The 23204-nt window shown below is 37.7% G+C and overlaps 3 protein-coding genes across 3 annotated transcripts; 1 reads left to right on the plus strand and 2 right to left on the minus strand.

Annotated features, from left to right (window-relative positions):
• Positions 1-140: 140 nt before the first annotated feature.
• Positions 141-1073, minus strand: LOC125362084 (olfactory receptor 480-like). Its single transcript, XM_048360739.1, has one exon. It carries the CDS (start codon positions 1071-1073, stop codon positions 141-143), a length of 933 nt encoding a protein of 310 aa, XP_048216696.1.
• A 9806-nt stretch (positions 1074-10879) lies between these two features.
• LOC125361900 (olfactory receptor 481) lies at positions 10880-11818 on the plus strand. Its single transcript, XM_048360512.1, has one exon. The coding sequence runs from the start codon at positions 10880-10882 to the stop codon at positions 11816-11818; it is 939 nt and encodes a 312-aa protein (XP_048216469.1).
• A 10228-nt stretch (positions 11819-22046) lies between these two features.
• Positions 22047-22994, minus strand: LOC125361528 (olfactory receptor 502-like). Its single transcript, XM_048360050.1, has one exon. The coding sequence runs from the start codon at positions 22992-22994 to the stop codon at positions 22047-22049; it is 948 nt and encodes a 315-aa protein (XP_048216007.1).
• Between the last annotated feature and the right edge of the window lie 210 nt (positions 22995-23204).

Here is a 23204-nt window from a genome sequence, read left to right on the forward strand (position 1 = left end):
CCTGGGAAATAAAGGAAGGGTTGGTGGTATTTGGGAATACAAATCAAAATAGATCACAGAAGATTTATGGTAAAAAACTCAAGTTAACATTTCACATGAGTCAAATACTTAATATATTCCATTTATTATTAAAGTCAGAACTACCAATGAGTTCTAGCCAATAATTTTTTCATGGCATCTTTAACCTCCTTGTTCCTCAGACTGTAGATGAGGGGATTCAACATGGGAATCACCACTGTATAGATCACAGATATCACCTTGTTCTGGTCAGTGGAGTAGCTGGATGTGGGCATCACGTAAATGAATGTAATGGTCCCAAAGAACAGAGTGACTGCAGTGAGGTGGGAGGTGCAGGTGGAGAAGGCCTTGTGGCGGCCCTCCGTGGAGCGCATCTTCAGGATGGACACAAGGATGTAGACATAAGACAGGGCAATGATGAACACGGTGATAGCAATGATGGAGCCTGACAAAATGGCTGGAACTAATTCAGAAGCAAAATCATGAGCACAAGAAAGCTTCAAAAGAGGAGAATAATCGCAGAAAAAGTGATTGACTTTATTTGGTCCGCAGAAGGACAGATTTAACAAACAGCCAGTGAATGTCCAACCGTTCGTACTTCCCCCCAGATAGGAAGCCCCTATGAGGAGAATGCAGACAGTGGGGGACATGAGGCTGGAGTAGAGCAGGGGTGAGCAGATGGCCACATAGCGATCATAAGCCATGGAAGCCAGCAAGAAGGACTCAGTTGTGCCAAATGTCACCACCGAACAGAGCTGGGCTACACAGCCAGCCACTGGGATGGAAGTCCTTTTGCTAAGGAAGCCCATGAGCATGACAGGGGTGACTGAGGATGAGTACCCAATGTCTACAAAGGCCAGGTGGCAGAGGAACAGGTACATGGGAGTATGAAGCTGAGGGCTGCTTCTGATTAACACAATGATGCTGATGTTGCCCAGTAAGGTGACGACATAAACTCCCAAAAACACAATAAATAGAATAGCGCAAGCTGTAGTATCCTCTGTCAATCCCAGAAGAATGAATGCTGTCACAGATGTATCATTTTCAGTCCCCATCTCTAATGAAGACAGTGTTCCCTGAAGGTAAAACAAGTGTTAGAATAAAATATGATTACTTGCATATTTACTTTGACCAGAACAGTATAATATAAATTACAGAAACCCCGGTACTCATTTAGCAATTTGGAGGCAATTGTTTTTTTTCTTTTTATGGTTCTGCCCTATTGTCTAGGACCCATTCCCATCCCCTTTCTTTCCCTCCTCAATTCACGGCTGCCCTCAGTGTGCCAGTAGGAACAGTGGGAATAGGGCCTGCTTCATCTCCATCATTTCTAATCCAAGCCGTCAATATCACTTGCTTGGCCTGCACCCATTCTTATGACTACTGTTTATTAGAGCATCAACCATACTGGGTTACTGACCTGCTTCACACTGAATCACTTCTCAAAGCTTTGAACAAGGTCTCTACCTTTTCCAATGGCCTCCAAGGCCTGGGCTCTTGGGTTCTTGCTCTCTGCTGAGTCTTCATCTCATCCTTCCTGCCCTCCCAGTTTCCCACTCAGACCACATGGGTTTGCTGGTGAGGAATCAGCCAGCTTTAGTCTATCTCTGTGCCAGCTGCTCCCCCTCTTGCCCAGGCCCTCCCTCGAGTATCACCTCTGCAGGACTTCTGGGCCACTGGAAATGCAGGATCTGGAACTGGGAACTTATCTGCCTCAAGCCTGGGAGAGACACCAGACAAGCTGGGGAAGGTCAGGAAATACTGGTGATATGCAAAATGACTCCTATTACCCATAAGAGCTGCAGGTGAGATCAAGACCAGGTTTAAACTCTGTAAATGACAATCTTTAGGCTAAGATTCCTAGGTTGTGCACCTTTGAAGCAGGCAACTAGTCCCCTCCAGCAAGGTCAAAGGAGAGTTAACACAGGAAATCTTCCTTACCAGGGTCCAGGAATTTAGCAGAGATTCTCTGAGCAAGAGAACAAACCAAAACAACAACACCCCCCACCCCCAGACAGCTGGCCTTAGGTCTCAGAGGCCAGCCACCATGGAAAGAGAACAAATGGGAACCACAGATCTGCCACCTCATCAGAAAACCACAGAGTTGTATCACCTGTCGAGATGAATGGAGGTTTTGATTTTCTTTCCTCATTATAAAGAATCCTGAGAGGCTGGGTTGTTTCCTTACTCTTCCTGAAAGTTAATCCCTAGTTCCACCTCCAGAATATTTACAAGGCCCTTGTGATTTTAAGTTCCTGCTGGAAAGTCGGTGAACTATCTTAAATCTTCCCAAAAAGCGTCTACTCTGATTCAGAATTTTGCAATTTTTTATTTAATAGTTCATGTAATGAATGTCATGAAATAAATGGTTATTGATACGTAGCCAGAAATACAGAGGGAAAAAACCTTCTGTATAAGTTTAACACACTCAAATCCTGTATTCACCATGTTGGTGGTTATGTGTTCCATGAACAATCAAGATTAACCAAAACAAGAGAACAACTTTTATTTCTATACATAATTCAGTGTGAAGCAGGCCAAACTTAATCACATTCATAAGTGTACACATACATGCACACACACACACACACACACACACACACACAGGCACTGACTCATCCAGACACATCATTAGACTTTAAATTATTAACGTGAGAAGTGTTGTTATGTAAATTAACTGAACAATGGAAAGCTATTAATATGCACATCCTACATTTCTGTGTCTGAGCTCAAAAGTTCTACTTTTCTTACCTTGGTACAGCACAGAAATAATAACTTTATCAAGACTCAAAACAGAATGGAAATTTACCCTTTAAAAGAGAATAAATGCACATGACACAAAGCCATTTTCTTCCCTGCCATAGGAGTGTCATTATGGTCTAGAAGCAACATGTTGAATACAAATGCTATGAACTGTGAAGCCAGAGGCCGGTGGTCTGGTTCCTGGGTCTCACTGTCAGTCTATGGAATCTTGCCTAATTGATGTGATCCATTCAATACCCATCATGTTTTGTTTCACAAACAAAGAAATCACGAGATGCTTATGATGAACAAATGATGAGCCTATTAGTACCATGACTAATCAAAGAAAAAACAGGATAAGAAACAGACTATGGCTACCTTAAAATAACCAACCTCTAACTTCTAATAAAAATGAAAAGCAGAATCCTTACATCAAAAGAAAAGAAAAACTATCACCTGTACATGTATGTACGTCAATGATAAGAACACATGCCAAGGAGCTGCAGAGGCAAAGTAAAGCTGTATTTATGAGAATAGACTCTTTGGGGATATAGCCCCTTGAGGGCATTGCTTATTTGTGAAAATTTTACTGAAAACCCATTAGGAGTGTACATGTTACAAACGCATATGTCATAGAAATGTGTTTGCCTCATGACACCTATGAATTCACTATTGTGTGCATTGAATCTTTATGGGAAACTTTATGGATTATATTAAAGCTGTTCTGTTAGATCTCATGAGAGTAAATCAGGGTACAGTGTAGTAGAAACAAATTTAATTCAAAATAGGAATCTTTCTGAAGAAAAACTGGGGGTATATTGTTTTCAGTGCATTTCTAGAGATTAGCATCGTTTCCTTAAGCTTTTTAATTTTTAAGATAGATGTAGATCCACATGCAGTTGAAAGAAACAGTAACAATACAGATAGGGTATTTATCCAATTTCCCCTAATATGACATTTTGCCAAACATTGGTACAACATCATAACCAGTATCTTGGTGAAGTACTGTGATATAGTCATGATACAGAATGATTGTGCTGCAAAGATTACTGATGTGACCCATCTACAATCATCAATAAAAGAAACACACAAGAACTTCCTTCCCCTGACAATTCTTTCCTTACCTAGAGAGATAACATTGAATATGCTTTCTATTTCTCTGGTTTCATCATCCCAAGAAGGGGAACACTGGTGATTCCTATAATCCTAGCTACTCTGGAGGCTCACATCTGGGAATTGAGGTTCAAAGCCAAGAAAGTCTGCAAAACTATGTTCTCCAATTACCATTCTAAAGCTACTAGTAGAGCTGTGGCTGAATTGGTAGAGAGCGAATGAAGAAAGTTAAGTTTCAGTGCCAAGGCCTGGAGTACCAGCACACACATAAAACTAATTCTGATTATTGTATGACATCCTTCCATATATGTGGTAATATCTTTCTCTGAAGTGTACACTATGAAAATATATTAATGTAGAAATGTCTGCTTTCCCTTGATTCTTTCATGTTTGTCTTTTACATGCTGGTGCCTTGATCTTGTGATTCCTGTAATGAACTGTTAAGTTTCTGTTCATTATAAACTACCCAGACTAAACATTCATTACAAAACACACAGTGATCCAGTCATGGAGTCTTTAGTTTTTGAGTCAATGCAGAATGTCATTTAATATATAACTTGGACAAATAATATATAAACTTGCATTTATTCCACCTTTAGTGGACCTTATAGAATATCATGAGGCTGAATTTGCATGGTAGCTTAAAATCTATATCTGATTCCAGCATTTTGAATACATTCCCAATATATTAGTTGAGGGTACTTTTCACCAATATAAAATATCCTTTTATTTGTTCATAATAACAATTTCCCTTAAAATCTCCTTTTACTGTATTGCTGTATTATTATGCTTTGTTTCTGCTATTTTTGATCCTCCTCTTCCAAGTTCAAACTAATAATTTTTGTTAGCATTAATTAACTGTGGAAAGAGATTCACTGTGATTTGTATATATGAGCATAGAATGTACTTTGATCAAATTATGAAAGCTATTAGCCTTTCTCAATCCTCCACTCTCCTCAAATTCTTTTGATATCAAATTCAGACAAAGCCATTCCACAATATAAAAGTACAGGTTGATATACCTGATGGGTATAGGTGTAAAATTCCTTAACAAATTATTAGCAAACAGAATTCAACAGTGCATTTTTTAAAAGAACAGATGCATAACTAATTTAAAAACCGTGTCCATGAGTTAGACAATAATTCAACATATGCAAATTAAGCAATGAGATACAGAATGAAAAATAAAACTATAGAATAATACCAGTATATACAAATAAAACAAATTTGATGTAAACTTCATTTTCATAATAACACTCTTGATCAATAATGTGTGGTTAGAAGTTACTTCAACATAATAATCATATGTAATGAACTCACAGCTTTCATCACATTCAATGGGACCAAGTAGAAATTTTGTCCTAGAAAAGCAAAGGTATCCACTTTTCCACTTACATTCAAAACAGTGCTGTGCAGGTCAAACATTCTTAATAAAAAGACCCAGAAACACAACAAACTAAAGAAAGGGTGAATAAATGGAATTGCATGAAACAGCAGAGCTTCTCATGGCAAAGGATATAGCTACCAAGATAAATAGAAAGCCCAAAGATTGAGAGATCTTCACTAGCCATACAACAGACAATGGCCTCATATCTAAAATATACTTAGAACTCAAAAAATTAATTTCCCCCAAAACAAATCCTCCAAGAAACAACCACCCCATTAATAAGTGGGCTAACGACTTAAAGAGAGACTTCTCTGAAGAGGAAATATGAAGGGCCAATAGATACTTGAAGAAGTGCTCTACATCTCTGGCCATAAAAGAAATGCAAATCAAAACATCATTGAAATTCCACCTCACCCCAGTTAGAATGGCCATTGTCAAGAAATCTAATAACAATAGGTGATGGTGGGGATGTGGCCAAAAGGGAATGCTACTACACTGTTGATGGAAGTATTAACTTGTTCAGCCACTCTGGAAAGCAGTATAGAGGTTCTTCAAAAGACTAAACATAGAGCTTCCCTATGACCCAGCAACCACACTCATGGGGATTTACCCAAATGACCCAAAACAAGGGCATACTAAAGCTACCAGCACAATCATGTTCACTGCAGCATTATTTACCTTAGCTAAGATATGGAACCAAATCAGACGCCCTTCAATGGATAAATGGGTCAAGAACATGTATGCATATATACATATACATGTATATATATTATGATATATATGACATACACACACAATGGAATTCTATGCTTCTGTCAGAAAGAAAGACATCCATAAGGAAATGGAAAGATTTGGAAAAAAAAACATTAAGTAAGCCAGACCCAAAGAAACATAGATTCCATGGTTTCCCTCATTTGTAATAATTAATATATATCTAGGATAGTCATAGCAGAGGATCACAATAGCTCAAAAGCTATGTACATATGATCATCTAAGATGATGCTAAGTGAAATGAACTCCAAGATATGGAAACAGGAGGTGGTTGTTGCTGTTTTTAATGTACTGTGTGAAGTTATTTCTTGTTTCCCTCTTTTGTTCTTTCTCCTATGGCTTATCCCCTGTTGCCACTCTATTTTATTTTGGTGCCCTGTGTTATACATATACATATATATATATATATATATATATGTTTATCTGAATTAGGTAAAGGAAGGGGAATAACAAAAAGGTGAGATAAAGGACAAAGAGTGAGCCAATGCAACAGTGATACTCACAAGACAATATGTTGGAAATGATTTTTTTCCCTTGCAGGGAGATTGGGGGGGAGGGGGAAATGAGGGAAGGGGTAACAAGTTTGGCAAGAAATGCACTCACTACCTTATATATGTAACTGTAACCCCTCTGTACAATAAAATTACATTTAAAAACTAGTGTTGGAAGTCCTTGCTTCAGTAATTATGCACCATAAGGTAATGAAAGATATCTAAGTAGAGAATTATAATTATACTTGTACATCTATAGAATGATCTTGTAAGTATGAAACTATCAAGCTTCATCCAAAAATTCTGTCAGAACTAATAAATGAACTTAGCAAAATTGCAAGGTGCAAAGCAAGCAAACAAAAATCAGTCTATATACAAATACTTTCCATGAACTCTCTACGAAGGAAATTAAGAAAAGAATTCCATGTCCAAACACATAAAAAGTAAACATTATAGGTTAAACTTAGTCAAGGAAAGACTCAAGACACCTTAAAAATACCAATAATAAAATTGCAGAAAGAATAAATAAGTGAAAAAAAGTGTTCACAGATTGAAAAACATGTTATTAGAATGTTCACACTAATCAAAGAGATTTCTATATTCTAGCCAATTCCTATCAATATCTCAAAGACTGTAAAAAAAAACCTCTAAATAGTCCAAACAGTCTTGAGAACAAACAGCAATTACTGATACTGAAGTGTATTTTAAGTACATGGTAATTCAAATGGTATGGAACTGGCATAAGGACAGACATAGAAACCAAAGGAACAGGAGTTGAGCTGAGGGCCTGGTGCTTGTTAGGCAAGTATCGTATTGGAGCCATAGCCTTTCATTACTTTTCAAGTAGTGCCCAGCCTATCAGCTCCATTTATTTACGTTTTCTGCATAGCTGAGTTGACATGTGCATTGCACCATGCCCAACTTCAGATGGGAATCTCATTAACTTTTGCCTTGGATTGACCTCAAACACAATCCTCTTCTTTTCAGCTTTCTCAGTTGCTAGGACTTCAGGGGTAAGCTATCACATCTCCTATGCTGGGTGCATGGCAGTCTGCTCTGTTGTAAGAATAATGGGTGGATGTTGGCAGGTGAGGTTCTTCCCTAGCAGGACTTGTAAGACACCAGGCAAGAAATACATTCAGCACTTATTTACACTTCCGCCTGTAAAAGTAAAAGTAGGACGAATGCAAGACAAATTTCAGGATTCTCTAAAACTATTGGCTATAAAACTAGGACAGTCCAAGATGTCCAGGGAGGCTTCAATGACAAATTATATTTAAGCCTGAGACAAAATCTAGCTAGAAGTTAGCCCTCTATGAGAAGGATTGTGGTCAGGCATGCAATGAAAGAAATGGGGTGAAAGAGAGAGTTGTGGGAGTTTATCTAATCATTTAACTGTAGCACAGTGACTGGGACACAAAATATTTTAAAATGTTTTATCCTTGGCTCCAAAAACACCTAGTTAATGCCTTCTATATAAATAGGATTGGAACATTAAGTATGGACACAAAAGCTTTTGACAATGGTCCTGTACACCAGAGAACGAAAAAGAGCTTCAGCTACAGTGAGTAATAATCCAGGAATATGCCATGGTGTGTCATTTTCTAGCTGGATAACAAGGTTTAGTGTCAAGTTGAGTAAATTCTATCACTTAATTTTTCTCATTTCACCATTTAAAAAACGATTATTGGTCTTGTGTATTGACATAAAAATTAAAATTACAGTATCTTTGTCAAGAAATAATAATCTAGGGATATAAATAAAATGGTAAAGAAAACACATGGGTGAAAGAATTTAATTCTCATAGGTGTGATCTGGGATGCTTTTGTGGAATCAGTGTTTACCTCTTTAAACCTCTCAGGCACATTAGTGCTCTCTCCTGGTCCAATTGATGGAACCTCCCAGTCTGTTCATTTCCCAGTTTATTAGGGGAAGTGTTGGAACTGCTGCATCTTCCTAATGTTAGGCTTAGTTTTGTTCCAGGGAGAAAAAAATGTATGATGATTCCAATCTCAGGATAAAAGGAACCTGACTTTCCCCTGAGATAATTCCCTGCTATGAGGCCACTGGTCAAGGATACCATAAAGTCAGTGTGGTTATAACTACTTGGCAGGCGACGTAGCAGCTTGAGTGGCAGCGTCATACCCTTATCAGCTCCTTTGTTCAGTGAGATAGTATATAAGTTAGTAACTAAATTGGGTAATGGGAAGATAATGTGTGAGTGCAACAAACACAGTGTGTATTTCACATAACTTACTCCAAATGTATAAGACACAGAAAATCTGTTTCCGAAGTGACTGAAAATAATACATTAGTTCTATTGGGTTCATATTTACAAACTATTCCCATTGACTCCAATTATTTCTAAACATATGTGACATGAAAACCCCTGACACTAAATTTAGCTTTATTTAGGAAGTACCCAGAGCTGCTTTAGCCATATTATGCATACCAAAATTTAACTTACATCATAGCAAAGTGTTGTCATTTCTGTTTCCAAGTGATTTAATTAATAACAAATTAAACCTCTGTGTATCCTGGAAATATTTCACTCATACACTTTTACATAATTATGTGCACATTTTTCTGTCCCATTGGGGAGTAAATGCAAGTTCTCTGTCCCACTGGATTGTCAGTGTAATTTCCTAAAACCAAGTGAAATAATTAACCCCCAGTTTCAAGTGATGTAAATAATTTGGGACCCATATCCCAGTTGACTAAAAACATGCTTAAATGTGGCTCTTCTGCACAGTAACAATTCCTTGGAGCCTAACCCTAAGGTTGCAGTGGATATAGTACAAATTTATACTTTTACATTTTAAGGATCCAGAAATCCTCAACTCTTCTACCTGTTCTAGAAGTAGAAAATTAACTATTTGGAAGAAACTATTAGGGACTGATGCCTACTTTTCATTTCTTTACTTTGTCAACAATCTTGGTGGTTTGATTCACAGCATATAAATTAACACAAGAATCCTATGAGGTATGTATCATATCCTTTTTGCAGGTAAGGAAGGGAAGATCACAATGTTCTTGTAATTTTCCTTGGTTCTATACACTGAGAGGCAGAGCTGGAAACTGATGCAAGCTGGCATGGCTCCACTCTATCACATTATTCCTGAACATACTGTTTTCCATGCGAACACCCATATCCAACTTTGAAAACAGTTAAGTCTTTTATACATTCGTTTTCCTTAGTATGCAAAATTTAAAGAAACCATATCTGGATTGGGTCTTAATCAAATTTAAAAAAACCAGAATCTGGGAATTCTGACATATAGTGCTAGTTATACTATGGTATGCTCTTGTCAGTGTTCACATATAACTCTGACTAAATACAATTTGAGAGGATGTTTGGATAAAGGCATGGTTATTTATTTATTTGTATTCTTAGTCTTCAAACAGAGGTTCTGGAAGGAAAATCCAATCAGTCTAAGCATATATTGGTAGAAGCATGGAAAGGGATAAATCTACTAACATTCTCCCTGTCCTTGATCATATGCTATATTTTAAGCAAAAGAACCATAATTCTGAAATGCTACATCATCTTGCTTTCAATACAATTTCCTAGCTTTCTTAGCTGCCCACTTTCACCCTGACCTCCTTAAACCTCTTTCCCTGTGTCAACTACTCTCACTTCTTATTTGCCTATTATTGGTTGTTTGCCTAGAACTGGTAGAACCCAAACTTACCTAATGCAAGTCCTCACATGTTTCTGTTCACTTACTTAATGCTAGTCCATAGTGTCAGATTCCTCTTGTAGCTTCACATAAGCCACATTCTCTAGGAGACAAATAAGGATGGCATCAAGCTCTCAGTATTAACCATTATAATCAAACATGTGAATTCTTTATTCCAAGAAATGAGCAAGTCAAGTGTCCAAATCAGCTGTCCTTGTTAACAAATAGACTATATAAATGAAGACAGCAATTATTATGATAAGAGTAAGGTTTGGGAAGAGAAACACAAGGTTCCAAAAGGTGTCTTTCCTATTGTTATTTCAGTTACTTTACTATTCTAAATAATTTGTAGTTATAAATTATATTATAATTTGTGCTGCTGTAAACCTCCATTTGTGAACTCACGAAGAAAGACATTAGACTTACCCCAGGGTCTTTTAGTAGGAACCACACAGATGAATATTAAGGTCATTGAGCCTGTTTTTTTTAATATCTCATGAAACTTGAAAAAATAAAGAAATGTGTGTACACAGTATTTTTATAAGCAAGGAAAAAAATTACCATATTTTAAAATTTAGTGGCAAGATTATGCTTAGAGTATACATTAACCATGGGCTCACTTCAGTCAGCTTCATCTCCTCTCGTTTTGGTTTCAGCAGGCCCCATTAAAGGAATAAATGGAGACTGACAATGATACTTCAGTGACAGAATTCATTATTTTGGGATTGACAGATAACCCTACACAGCGTGTCATTCTCTTTGTGATTTTCCTAGCTGTGTATGTAGTGACTGTGGTGGGAAATATCAGTATCATATTCTTAATCCGAAGCAGCCCACAGCTTCACATCCCCATGTACCTCTTCCTCAGCCACCTGGCCTTTGTGGACATCGGGTACTCCACATCTGTCACGCCAGTCATGCTCATCAGTTTCTTAAAAGAAAAAACTACGATCCCTCTCACTGGCTGCGTAGTCCAGCTGGCCTCCGATGTCGCGTTTGGGACTTCAGAGTGCTTTCTGCTGGCCACCATGGCCTATGATCGCTACGTGGCCATCTGCTCGCCCCTGCTCTACTCCACCCAGATGTCGCCCACAGTCTGTTTCCTCCTCCTGGGGGCTTCCTACCTGGGGGGATGCCTGAATGCATCATCCTTCACAGGCTGTTTCGTGAACCTGTCCTTCTGTGGCCCAAATAAAATCAACCATTTTTTCTGCGACCTCTTCCCACTCCTGAAGCTTTCTTGTGGCCACCTTTATCTTGCGGAAATCTCCCCTTCCATCTCTTCTGCTTCGGTCCTGGTGAGCACGTTGTTGACCATCATGGTGTCTTACGTCTACATCCTGCATTCGATCGTGAAGATGCGCTCTACCGAGGGAAGGAACAAGGCCTTCTCCACCTGCACCTCCCACCTCACTGCGGTCACTCTGTTCTATGGAACTGTTCTGTTTGTCTATGTGATGCCCAAGTCGAGCTATTCTGCTGATCAAGTTAAGGTGGCATCTGTGATCTATACCGTGGTCATCCCCATGTTAAACCCTCTCATCTACAGTCTGAGGAACAAAGAGGTGAAAGAAGCCGTGAAGAAATTAATAGCAAAAACTCATTGTTTCTCCTGAATTCATCCGGTAACAAAATCTACTTCCCAGGGGTAGGGGGAGGAAGGACTTTTGTTTGATATTGTCTTGGTATTTATTGTTAACTTAACCATGTACACAGTGAAGAATGCCTATAAATACAGAAAGCCAATGTTTTCTTCCATTTTTAAAGTTAACTGTGTCAGGGACATGGGCATCTGTAGGATTCTAATAAACTGTATATGTATCAAGGTAAGAATACTTCAGAACACAGCTTCTAACTTAGAATATTCCATATTTGCTAAGTAAATACGGAGTTTTGTTTTCATAGTGATATATTTCAGAGATCAAATTTCTTTAAATTTCATCATCTAAAATCCCATTTGGGAAATAAATTTCCAATCTATGCTAACAAATGGTAAGGTTGACCAACCAAGTACTTCAATTGACTTCCTTTAAAGAAACTGTGGTCAGTGAATAGTTAAACATTTGGTAGCAGGGGTAATAGTATCTCAGAAAATACTCCTATTTATTTTCCTTTTATTTAAGTCAGAGTCAAATCATGGCTCCTGTATTTGCTAATTGAGAGATTCAGCCCAGGCAACACAGAAGAAATTGGGATAAATCTTAGCTGAGACTGATTAGTTGCTGAAATCTTCATAGATAGGAATTAGAGCCAGGCATCAGGGGCTCATGCCTGTAATCTTAGCTAGTCAGGAGGCTGAGATCTGTGGATCACAGTTCAAAGCCAGCTCAGGGAGAAAAGTCCTTGAGATGCCTATCTCCAATTAAGCACAAAAAAGCCAGAATGGGAGCTGTGGCTCAAGTGGTAGGGCACTATCCTTGAGTAAAAAAGCTCAGGGACAATGCCCAGATTCTGAGTTCAAGCCTCAGGACCAGCGCGCACACACACACACACACAAACACACATACTTAGAGTGGAATATTGAAAGCATACATTCTTTGTGGTAGGAGAGTGAGACAATGAGGCGGTCCTAGAATAAATAGCTTATAGATGGGAAATTATGTTCCAATAAAAGACTCAATTTGCTGCACACTCCTGTAATCTCTCAAGATGTTTTCAGTTCATGATCTGTCTTTTTTGAAAAAATTCTGTAGGTTGTTTCTCTGCTTCCTGTGCTTCTTCTACAATTATGTCTGATTAATACTTTAATTTATGTATTTGCCATTATTCCCATAGCAATCATATTGGGAAAATCTTAGGATAATGTAGAGCAAACAGGCCTCATATTATTGGGTTCTCTGCTGGCCAGATAAAGGGACTCTCCTCTGTTGCATCTAGAACCCATATTAGAATTTCTCTGACTGTTTCTTCATTTAGACTTCTCACTTTCATCATTGAGTCCTTAATCCTACCCAGAGCAATAATTCTGGGGCTGAAATTAGTAGAGAGACAGCCCTTGGCAAAGGGACAGCGCTCTAAATTTGGACTCATAGGAAAAGGCCACTTCAGCATCATGGTGGGAAGTTGTACTTTGCCTGGTGAGGTTTTTCATTGGCTGTTTCTGGCCATTCTCTTCATCTTGCCCTTTGCCTGTGGCTCTTCAGCAGGGTTCATCATCAACTGTCTGCCCCTTTCCACACCTCACCGCGGTCCCCTTGGGCTGACCTCATCTTATTCCATGAGGCCAGCAACCATCCACATGGTGATCAGGACAGTGTTCTGACCCATGGAGGGAAGATGAACTTCTCTAGTAGGCTTTTCTTCTTTTTATTATCCAATTATTATTTTAAATAATTATTTATTGTCAAAGTGATGTACAAAGGAGTTACAGTTTCATACGTAAGGCAGTGGGTACATTTCTTGTACAATTTGTTACCTCTTCCCTCATTTCCCCTCCCCCATGAGTTGTTCAGTTGGTTTACACCAAATGGTTTTGCAAGTATTGCTTTTGGAGTCATTTGTCTTTTTATCCCTTATCTCTCGATTTTGATATTCTCTTTCCCTTCCCTAGTTCGAATACCATTATATACAGTATCCAGGGTACTCAGATGAGATACAGTGATAGCGCGGGGACAACCACAGGAAGGGGATAGAAGAGGATCATCAACAACAAAGCTACGTTTCACATGGCATGTTGAAAGTAATTACAACAGTGATATAACTCTTGTTTCCATAACGTGGAGTTCATTTCACTTAACATCATTTTATGTGTTCATAAGGGCATAGCTATTGCGCTCCTGTGATCCTCTGCTGTGTCTAGTCTAAACCTGTGCTAATCATTCCCTATGAGGGAGACCATAGAGTCCATGTTTCTTTGGGTCTGGCTCACTTCACTTAGTACAAGTTTTTCCCAGTCCTTCCATTTCCTTACAAATGGGGCAATGCCATTCTTTCTGATAGAGGCATAAAATTCCTTTGTGTATATGTACCACATTTTCCTGATCCATTTGTCTACTGAGGGGCATCTGGGTTGATTCTATATTTTGGCAATGGTAGGCTTTTCTTTGAAGCTCTCAAAACAGTGAACTACACTTGGACTCATCCCATTTCTTTTAAAGCTATTCTTTCCCCTTCTATTCCTTTCAGTACACATCTTGTGAGGCCTGGTACTTCAGTAGAATTGGGGTGGACTTCCCTCTCTACCCATCTACATAGTCAGCTTCTTGCTTTTCTCCAAAAGGAGATAAGTCTTGTATCAATCTTGTCTTTAACAAAATCCCTTTAGTTTAGAAGCTTAAATGTTCCCCTATGGGTTGTGATAATTCCATACAGAACTTTGTGCTCCATCTTTCAATTCTAATGGATACAAACCATTCATATATAAGAGATGTGGTTGCACCTGGTATTGTACATTTTTATTTTAAGTGGAGGTGTAGATGTATGCTCTTCCTCTCCCAAATTCTGAATCAACTATTCAGTGACTAATAAAAAAAAAGAATGTGGGAGACTAAAATATCACCTGTAGCAATGTTCAGAGCTGATATCAAAGAATATGGTTTATATTTATGTACACATATTTTATTGTGTATAGAAGTTTGTGTATGAGCATATCTTGCTCATGCTAGGTATATACTTTACCACTGTGTTAAACCTGCACCTCATATTCATGGTTTGAATCTTAGAATTTGACACTCTTTCCTTCTCTATCATGGGGCAGACATTGGATTCTGTCCAGTGCAACATCTTACTTATCCACTCACAGCATGGCCAAAAGCAGCAAGAGTACTGATGGCAGGGTTGCTCTGAAGAGAAAGGAGGAAGAAGGGCTGGAATGCTGTTTGAAGGTGAGTTTCATCCTTCCAAAACTGATTTCCCATTACCTCACGACTTTACTTTCCCATTACCTCAGAATATGACTTTATTTGGAAATAGGTCGTCATATCTGAATGGGCTGGGTTCCTGATGCAGTGTGACTGGTATTCTTGATAAGAGGAAAATTTTGGATGCATACACATTACACAAGGAGAATGCCATCTAAACATAAATGCAGAAATCTTCATGATTTTTCCATGTGCCAAATAATGCCAAAGGTGATCTTGAATATCCAGACGCTAGGTGATAGATGTGGAACTGACTCTCATAAACCTCAGAACTAATCCTGCCAACCCTTTGATATTGTATTTAACTGCAAAATAATGAATCTGTGGTGTTTAAGACATCCAGTTTATGGCACATTGTTATAGCATCCCTGAAAACAGCTACTAAAATTGGATATCTAGTCTTTACCCCTAAATTGATATCAGCTAATTTACTCTGGGAAGAGGAGGAAGTGAAGACTTGGGAAGATGCTGAGTATGCGTATTAGTAGATATCCCTAAGGAAAGAAAGGAAGCATTAATATGGTAAAAAGGTTTTCCCAAGCAGAATGAGTAAATAAAAATTCATGATAATGATATTGCCATTAAAAAACAGTAGAAAAATTCTCGTACAGTTTTCTATACTTTCTTAAAGGTTTGTATTTATTATAGATTTTAGATTACTACTTAGAAGTCTAGAAGGAATTTTAAAACATCATGACTTGATATGTTGTTCAAAGGTGCTTAGTGTATGCAAATTTCATAAAAACTTTCCTTTTCTGAACTGGATTAGGATTTTGGCTGTCAATAGCCATGTCTCAAGGTTCGGTAAAACACTTAACCACAGTAAAGTATGGGAGATGATTAGAAACAAGGAGGCAAGAGATAACTTATTGGGGTGATGAAATAATTGTCTGTTACAATCAGGGTGGTGATTGTATAGATGTACACCTATGTCAAAAGTCACCAACCTACGTATTTAAATTTTGTGTATGTAAATTATTCTCCAATAAAGTGTTTTCTAAAAAAAAAACTACACAAGAGAGCTTTCTTTCCCATATTACTGAGGCTACATAGATACTGACAGTGGCATCATCTTCTTACCTATGAAAGTTTGTTCAATTATTTCTCCAAAGTTCTGCTTCTTCGTCTCTTGTACCTTGCCTAGTGTCCTATATGTGTATTCTGTTTGCTATCCTTCATTCCTTGCTTCAACACCAACCCTGAACTTACTTCCATCTTCATACAAGTTAATACAAGTCTACTAGTGATGAGTTTTAGTAGTTTTTTTGTGTCTGAAGAATTCTTTTTTGCCCCTTCATTTTAAGAGATATTTTATTTTGTTCTATCTTGTTCTACCTGCAAGTTTTTCCATTTATTTGGATGATTGATGGATCAATCAATCGATCAACTGATTGGCAGAACTAAGGATTAGACCCAGAGCTTCCTTCACCTATGCAAGGTAAATGCTCTGGTACTGCTCCACGGTTTCTTTTCTGATTTGGGCTTCCTAAAATCTTTCTGTGATTCACATAAGAGTAGCTGTTGTTAAACTTTTCCTGTTTGGAATTACCAAAGTTCTATGGATGGGTAGTTCATTTTTATTTACCCGTTTGAATATTTACCAGTGATCTATCTCCAAACATTTTTTTCTACTTTATTGTTTCATTGTCTTTCTGTTTTCCTTTAATTCCACTTTATTATATATGTTGGAGCTTTCTTAATTTATTATATGTATTTCTTGTACTGATTATATTTTCATTCTGTAATACCAGTTTTTTTTCAGTTTTCATATCTTTCTTTTTTTAATTTAATTTATTTATTAATTGAACAATACCAGTGTTTTTTTATTGACCTGTCTTTCAGTTGCTAATCCTCTTTCTGAAGTGTTCAGTTTACTACTAAAACACTTCTACTGAGCTTCTCATTCCTTTTCTGTGCTACTCATAAGATCTTAGCTTGTTTCTTTTTCTTTCTTTAGTGGCCTATCTAACTCTGTTAATGTGTACTACACAAAGGCAAAATCTCTGCTGAACTCAGGTCTTCGACTTCCCACTGGCTGCACTTTACCTGACATTTTGATGTCTCACCAGACTTCATGCAGCCTAGGAGTCATAGCATTTCTTATGGGAAGCTACACTTCAAATCTCATGCTCACTTTCCTAGTTTTCTTCCACTCCAGGACTTGCCCTCATAGGTCTTAGCTGTCCTGGTGTCTTTGTCATCCAACCTCCAAGTTCTCATCCTGTCATATTGCCTAAAGTCCCAGACTCCACTTTTCCACTAAGTTTTTAGTCCTTGAAGACCAAAAAGGGTTCATTTGTGAAATGATACTGAAATTGAAACATGAAAGAAATTTGGAATTAACGGTCATTGAGAGTTGGAAACCCAGTGGCTGAAACTTTGGTAAGTGGGTGAGAGTAGTGATGTGGGAAGTTCACATCATTGCCTGCAGTCTGAAGTACAGTGGCCCTGGGACAGAGCCGTTACTCATCAAATAGCTATTGGTTACATCTGAACTCAAATTCAACGAATATTTATTTGGTGTCTCTTATATTCTTACTACTAGGTTCTGAACCAAGGATACTATGTTGAATGCCTGTACTTTCTTTCTAGCCTCACAATTATCCAGAGAATATTTTGGAGTATGTTTTATGTGTAGTTAGCAGCTGCTATTTTTTAAGAAAACTTTTTAAAAAATTACAATGACTCCCATTCAAATGATATGAATAAGTGCTATAGGCCAGGTTTTTTTTAATTGAAATTTTATTGTAAAGGTGATGTACAAAGAGGTTACAGTTGTCTAAGTCAGGTAATGAGTACATTTTCTTTTGAACAGTGTCACCCTCTCCATTCTCTCCAAGTTTTTTTCCCTCCTGTCTCCCCCCCAAGTTGTATAGTTCCATTCCAACATAGTGTCTAGTGAGCATCCCTGCTGAATTGGTTCACTCTTTGTCCCACTCTTTCTGTGCCTCCCCTCTTCCTCCCTAAATCAGATAGACTCATACAAGACAAAGCGTACAGAAATAAAATACAGCAACAAAAGGGAATAAACCAAAGGAAAAAGGAAAAAAAATACAAACAGTACAATAAGAAAACCTCTTGTTTCCAGTTCTTGGAGTTCATTTTATTTATTGATTTATTTTTTAAATTTTATTGTCAAACTGAATTACAGAGAGGTTACAGTTTCATACGTTAGGCATTGGATACATTTCTTGTACTGTTTGTTACCTCCTTCCTCATCCCCCTCCCTCCTCCTCTTTTCCCTTTCCTCCCTATGAGTTGTTCAGTTCATTTACACCAAACAGTTTTGCAAGTATTGCTTTTGTAGTCATTTGTCTTTTTTACCTTGTGTCTCTCGATTTGGATATTTCCTTTCAGTTTCCTAGTTCTAATACCAGTATACATGGTTTCCAATGTACTCAGATAAGATACAGAGATAGTGCATGTACACCTCTGATCTCACTATGTGAATGTTTAGAGTGCTGTGTAATTAATTATGACCAAGAGTAGTTATATGTCTTTTACTATCTATTGAGTTTACTTGTAATAATAATAATAATAATAATAATAATAATAATAATAATAATAATAATAAAAAAAGACAGCCTTCCTCGCTTCCAATCCCTGTTGTAGACCAGGCTGGCCTCACTCTCCAAATCCTCCCACCCCTCCTCCCTAGGGATGGGATAGTGCGGTGCTCATCTAATATATTTTCAGCTGGACTCTTTTGACTTCTGATTTTGATATAAGAATTGTGGTACTCATAAGGTACTATATTGAAAATGAACTAGACAGTTTCTGTGTAGCAATGAGAAGGAAAGACGAGCAGAGAGTGAGGGAAGGGGTGACATTGTCCGTAAAAAATGTACTCATTATCTGACTTATGTATACGTAATCTCTCTGTTTATCACCTTTGTAACAATTAAAAATACTTGTGTTACAGTATATTTCTTCACAAACATGCTTTTTGTGACCTGCATGATCATGCAATGAGGGAGTAGACCTTTTTATATTATTATCTTTAAGTTGCACAAAGGAGTGGCCATTCAACCAAGTAGTTTATGAATACAAGGAATCTTGATTACCCCTTCCATCATTCTGCTCACTTCCCTCAACTTTCTGAATTTTGTAGGATATACATTGAATTTTATGACTGCCTTCTGCCTCCCTCTCCCCTTTGATCCCACTCTCTGTTTCAAGTACCAGTTTCCTGGTATTTATTTTGTTGAACTATGAGTTAGTTTTTGCATTCTCTCCTGAATATACCATATTTTGGTTAATACACTTATGTACACTTAGATACCATCCAAAATGTTTACTTATATATGTAACTGGTCATCATTCTTTTGGGACATTTAACAGCTTACATGCTCTACTATTAGAAGTAGGCAAATGGCATCTACTTTGGACAACTACTTAAAGATAATTTTCCAAAAGGAAAAAAGAAAAACAGTGGATGGAAAAGAACTAGGCATCTTACAAATTGAATCATGCAACAGGGAAGTAAAATGACCAAACAAAATAAATTTAAATAAGAATCCAATTCTCAGTTCTTTTCCTTTTTTTTACCAGTCCTGGGCCTTGAACTCAGGGCCTGAGCACTGTCCCTGGCTTCTTTTTGCTCAAGGCTAGCACCCTGCCACTTGAACCACAGCGCCACTGCTGGCCGTTTTCTGTATATGTGGTGCTGGAGAATCGAACCCAGGGCCTCATGTATACAAGGTAAGCACTCTTGCCACTAGGCCATATCCCCAGCCCTCAGTTCTTTTCCTTAAGGCAGTAATTCAAAGGGATGTGTTCAAAGAAGTTCAATGTGATTCACAAAAAATGAAAATGCTAAAGCAAATAGCTTCCCATTTGTTATTGACATTTTTAGTTCTGGGCTACATTTTTATTAGAATTTATACTTTCTTCATGCTTTTCCATTTCATTGGAACCCATTGGGACAAAAGCAATGTTTGTTGGCATTAAAACAGAGTTAGTAAGGCATGATTTCTTCAAGATGTTTTAATTCTTTAAACTTTTTAAATTTTCTTCATTTAGGATAGATAAGTATTTGGTTTCTCTGCTGGGAGGACAAAGGTCTTTGACCAATTATACTGAATTTAGGGTATACAAAATCAATAATTGAGATCCTACAACTTATTAAGGAATGTGTTTTATTTTTCTTCATGCATTTTTATTGTTCATATAATGGTGATGCACAGAGGGGTTACAGTTACACAAGTAAGATAAAGAGTACTTTTTTTTTTTAAACAATGTCACTCCTTCCCTTGCTCTCTCCCCGGTTTTCCCTCTCATCTCCACACAAGTGGTATAGCTCATTTTCAATGTGGTATCTAGTGAGTACAACTGCTGTATTTGTTCACCTTTTGTCTCACTGTTTCTGAGCTCCCTCGCCCTCCCCAAGACAGATAAAAGAACAAACAAGACAAAAGGAAAAAAAAAAAAACAGCAACTAGGGAAAAAACCTATTGTTTCCATTTCCTGGAGTTTATTTTGATCAATATCATTTTATATCATCAGATGCACATGGCTTTGTGTTCTTCTTCTAAGAATATCCTCCTTTGGTCTCACTGTGTCTGAATGCCTAGAGACATATATATATATATATGTATATATATATGTAAATATGTAAATATATACATATATATATCATGTCCCAGTGTATTTTGTTAACTATCCAGTGTATTTACTTGTAGATTTATAGGCACATACTAAAAAAAAATCTTCATTGAGTATGTTTGAATTACTCTAGTAACAGGTAGTTTACTTACTGCCTTTCATGTTAGCTCTACCATGAACAAAATCTGTTTTAAATTGTTTTGATTGGGGAATCATGAACTTGATTGTATAAAGGTCTACTTTTGATATAAAATGTTGAAGACTTTAAAGAGAGCTATTAAGCCCACATAACCCCTTTTCTAAAATCAAGCATCTTTGCTTCTTATCATTCCGCCATCACTTTCAGATCTCTTGAGACTTTTCCTTTCAGACAGAACTTACACTGATCTGAGGAACTAAGAGGCCAACTACTAGGCAGCATTTGTGTTCTTTCTGGTTTGATCCTTGCATTGAGTGGAAGGATTGTTGGGTGGGCCAGCATGCTGGACCCAGGTTAAGCAACAACTATCAATGCCAGTAGTGCAGAACTCTAGACCTTCTATGTATAAAGGGAGAGGAAAGGAATGTGAAAGAACCAGCTTGGATTTGTAGCATCGCACTATTGACTCCCTGAAAGATTGGCTGTACTTCTCATGAGGAAGGTAAATCACTGAACTCTCACCTTTCTTGTGTTTGCTTAATTTTTTAAGGTTATTCCCTCACTTTTTCTGCCTATCTAACTACAGATTAGGAATCAACGACTCTTCTCCCCACATTGTCTGACCTTGCACAACACACATTCCATTCATACAGTCAATGAGATAAAGTTCATTGAAATCCATATATGAAAGTGCTATCAGGAAAGCTAGATCACTCTTGTGTGTTGTATGTGGCTTTTCTCTAGCTGCGTTGATATCCTCTTTGTCTTGAAGTTTGAAACTTGCCTATGTCTTAGAGTAGATCTGATTGAGTTGTATCTGACAGGTGGGTGACTTCTGACCTCCTCTATGTTTACATGTGTATCTCTCTCTAGGTTAGGAAACACTTCTGCTATTATATCTTGGAGTGGCTTTCTCTTCATCACCTTTTCAGAATATACATAAACTATAACATATGGCACAGGACAACTTTTGAGAACACATGAAAATGACGTTAAAAGTATGTTCACCATATGTTTTTAATGTCAATTTGTGCTCTTAATTACAAATTTAATATAATTTTACTTAAACTACAAACCCCAAATATAAATGTGACCTAAAATTGAATTCCTGTATTAACAGAAAAGTTCCACACTAGGTAATCATATATCATTGAAGTGCACTTTTTAAACTACAGATATTGTTTCTTTAATTATTATTTCTATGGGATACCATTATTATGACATTTTACAAAGTAACAAACTCTACTGAGAAAATACTTTCCTAGCAAGTTCTCTCTTCAGTGCCCCCTTAATTTCATTATTCCTGACACTGTAAATGAGGGGGTTCAACATAGGGATCACTACTACATAGAACACAGATATCACCTTGTTCTGGTCAGTGGAGTAACTGGACTTGGGCATCACATAAATAAATGTAACGGTCCCATAGAACAGAGTGACCGCAGTGAGGTGGGAGGTGCAGGTGGAGAAGGCCTTCCCACGGCCCTCAGTGGAGCGCATCTTCAGGATGGTGATGAGGATGTAGATGTAGGAGACAGCTATGACAATCACTGTGACCACAAGGATGGAGCCAGAAGTAAAGGAGGGAACAATGGCAGGGACACTAACATCAGAACAGGAGAGCTCAACTAAAGGAGAAAAATCACAGAAGAAATGATTGACTTGATTTGGCCCACAGAAGAGTAAAGAAAAGAAGGAAAAGGTAAAGGAGGAAGAATTAACAAAACCTCCTATGTAAGTTACTACAAGTAACTGCAGACAGACTTGTGTGGACATCTTGGTTGAATAGAGCAGCGGGTTGCAGATGGCCACAAAGCGATCATAGGCCATGGCAGCCAGAAGAAAGCACTCAACTGTCCCAAAGAAAATGACTGCACCAAGCTGGATGGCACATCCAGGGTAGGAGATTAAATTTTTCTCCACTAGGAAGTTAACCAGTAAATTGGGTGTGACAGAAGATGAAATGACCATGTCAGCAAAAGCCAAATGGCTGAGGAAAAAGTACATGGGGTGGTGGAGCTGAATGGAGACTCTGATGAGAAGGATAGTGAAGAGATTTCCAGATATGGTGACCAGGTAGATGCCCAGGATGATGATGAAGAGGATGACTCGAAGGAATGGATCATGAGTTAAGCCCAATAAAATGAACTCTGTCACTGCAGTGTGGTTCCCCTCCACCAGGGAATCCATGAGGTAATATTGTTGTCGTCAAAACAAACCTCTGGTAAAGGAATTTATGCTTGTTTTATTTTCATTATTATATCAGAAATGTCATTTAAAATGATATTCAAAAACAAGTACATATTAATAGACAGTGGTGAGCCTATAATTTTAAAATTGGCATTAGCCAAAATTTTTGAAATATTCACTCATGCATTGTTTTTTTTTCTTTAAAACCTA

The sequence above is a fragment of the Perognathus longimembris genome, chromosome 13, assembly GCF_023159225.1.
Source record: "Perognathus longimembris pacificus isolate PPM17 chromosome 13, ASM2315922v1, whole genome shotgun sequence".
Taxonomy (NCBI): domain Eukaryota; kingdom Metazoa; phylum Chordata; class Mammalia; order Rodentia; family Heteromyidae; genus Perognathus; species Perognathus longimembris.

Excerpts from the sequence above, each read along its gene's own strand:
- LOC125362084 (XM_048360739.1), bottom strand. The coding sequence starts at position 1,073 with ATGGGGACTGAAAATGATACATCTGTGACAGCATTCATTCTTCTGGGA.
- LOC125361900 (XM_048360512.1), top strand. The coding sequence starts at position 10,880 with ATGGAGACTGACAATGATACTTCAGTGACAGAATTCATTATTTTGGGA.
- LOC125361528 (XM_048360050.1), bottom strand. The coding sequence starts at position 22,994 with ATGGATTCCCTGGTGGAGGGGAACCACACTGCAGTGACAGAGTTCATT.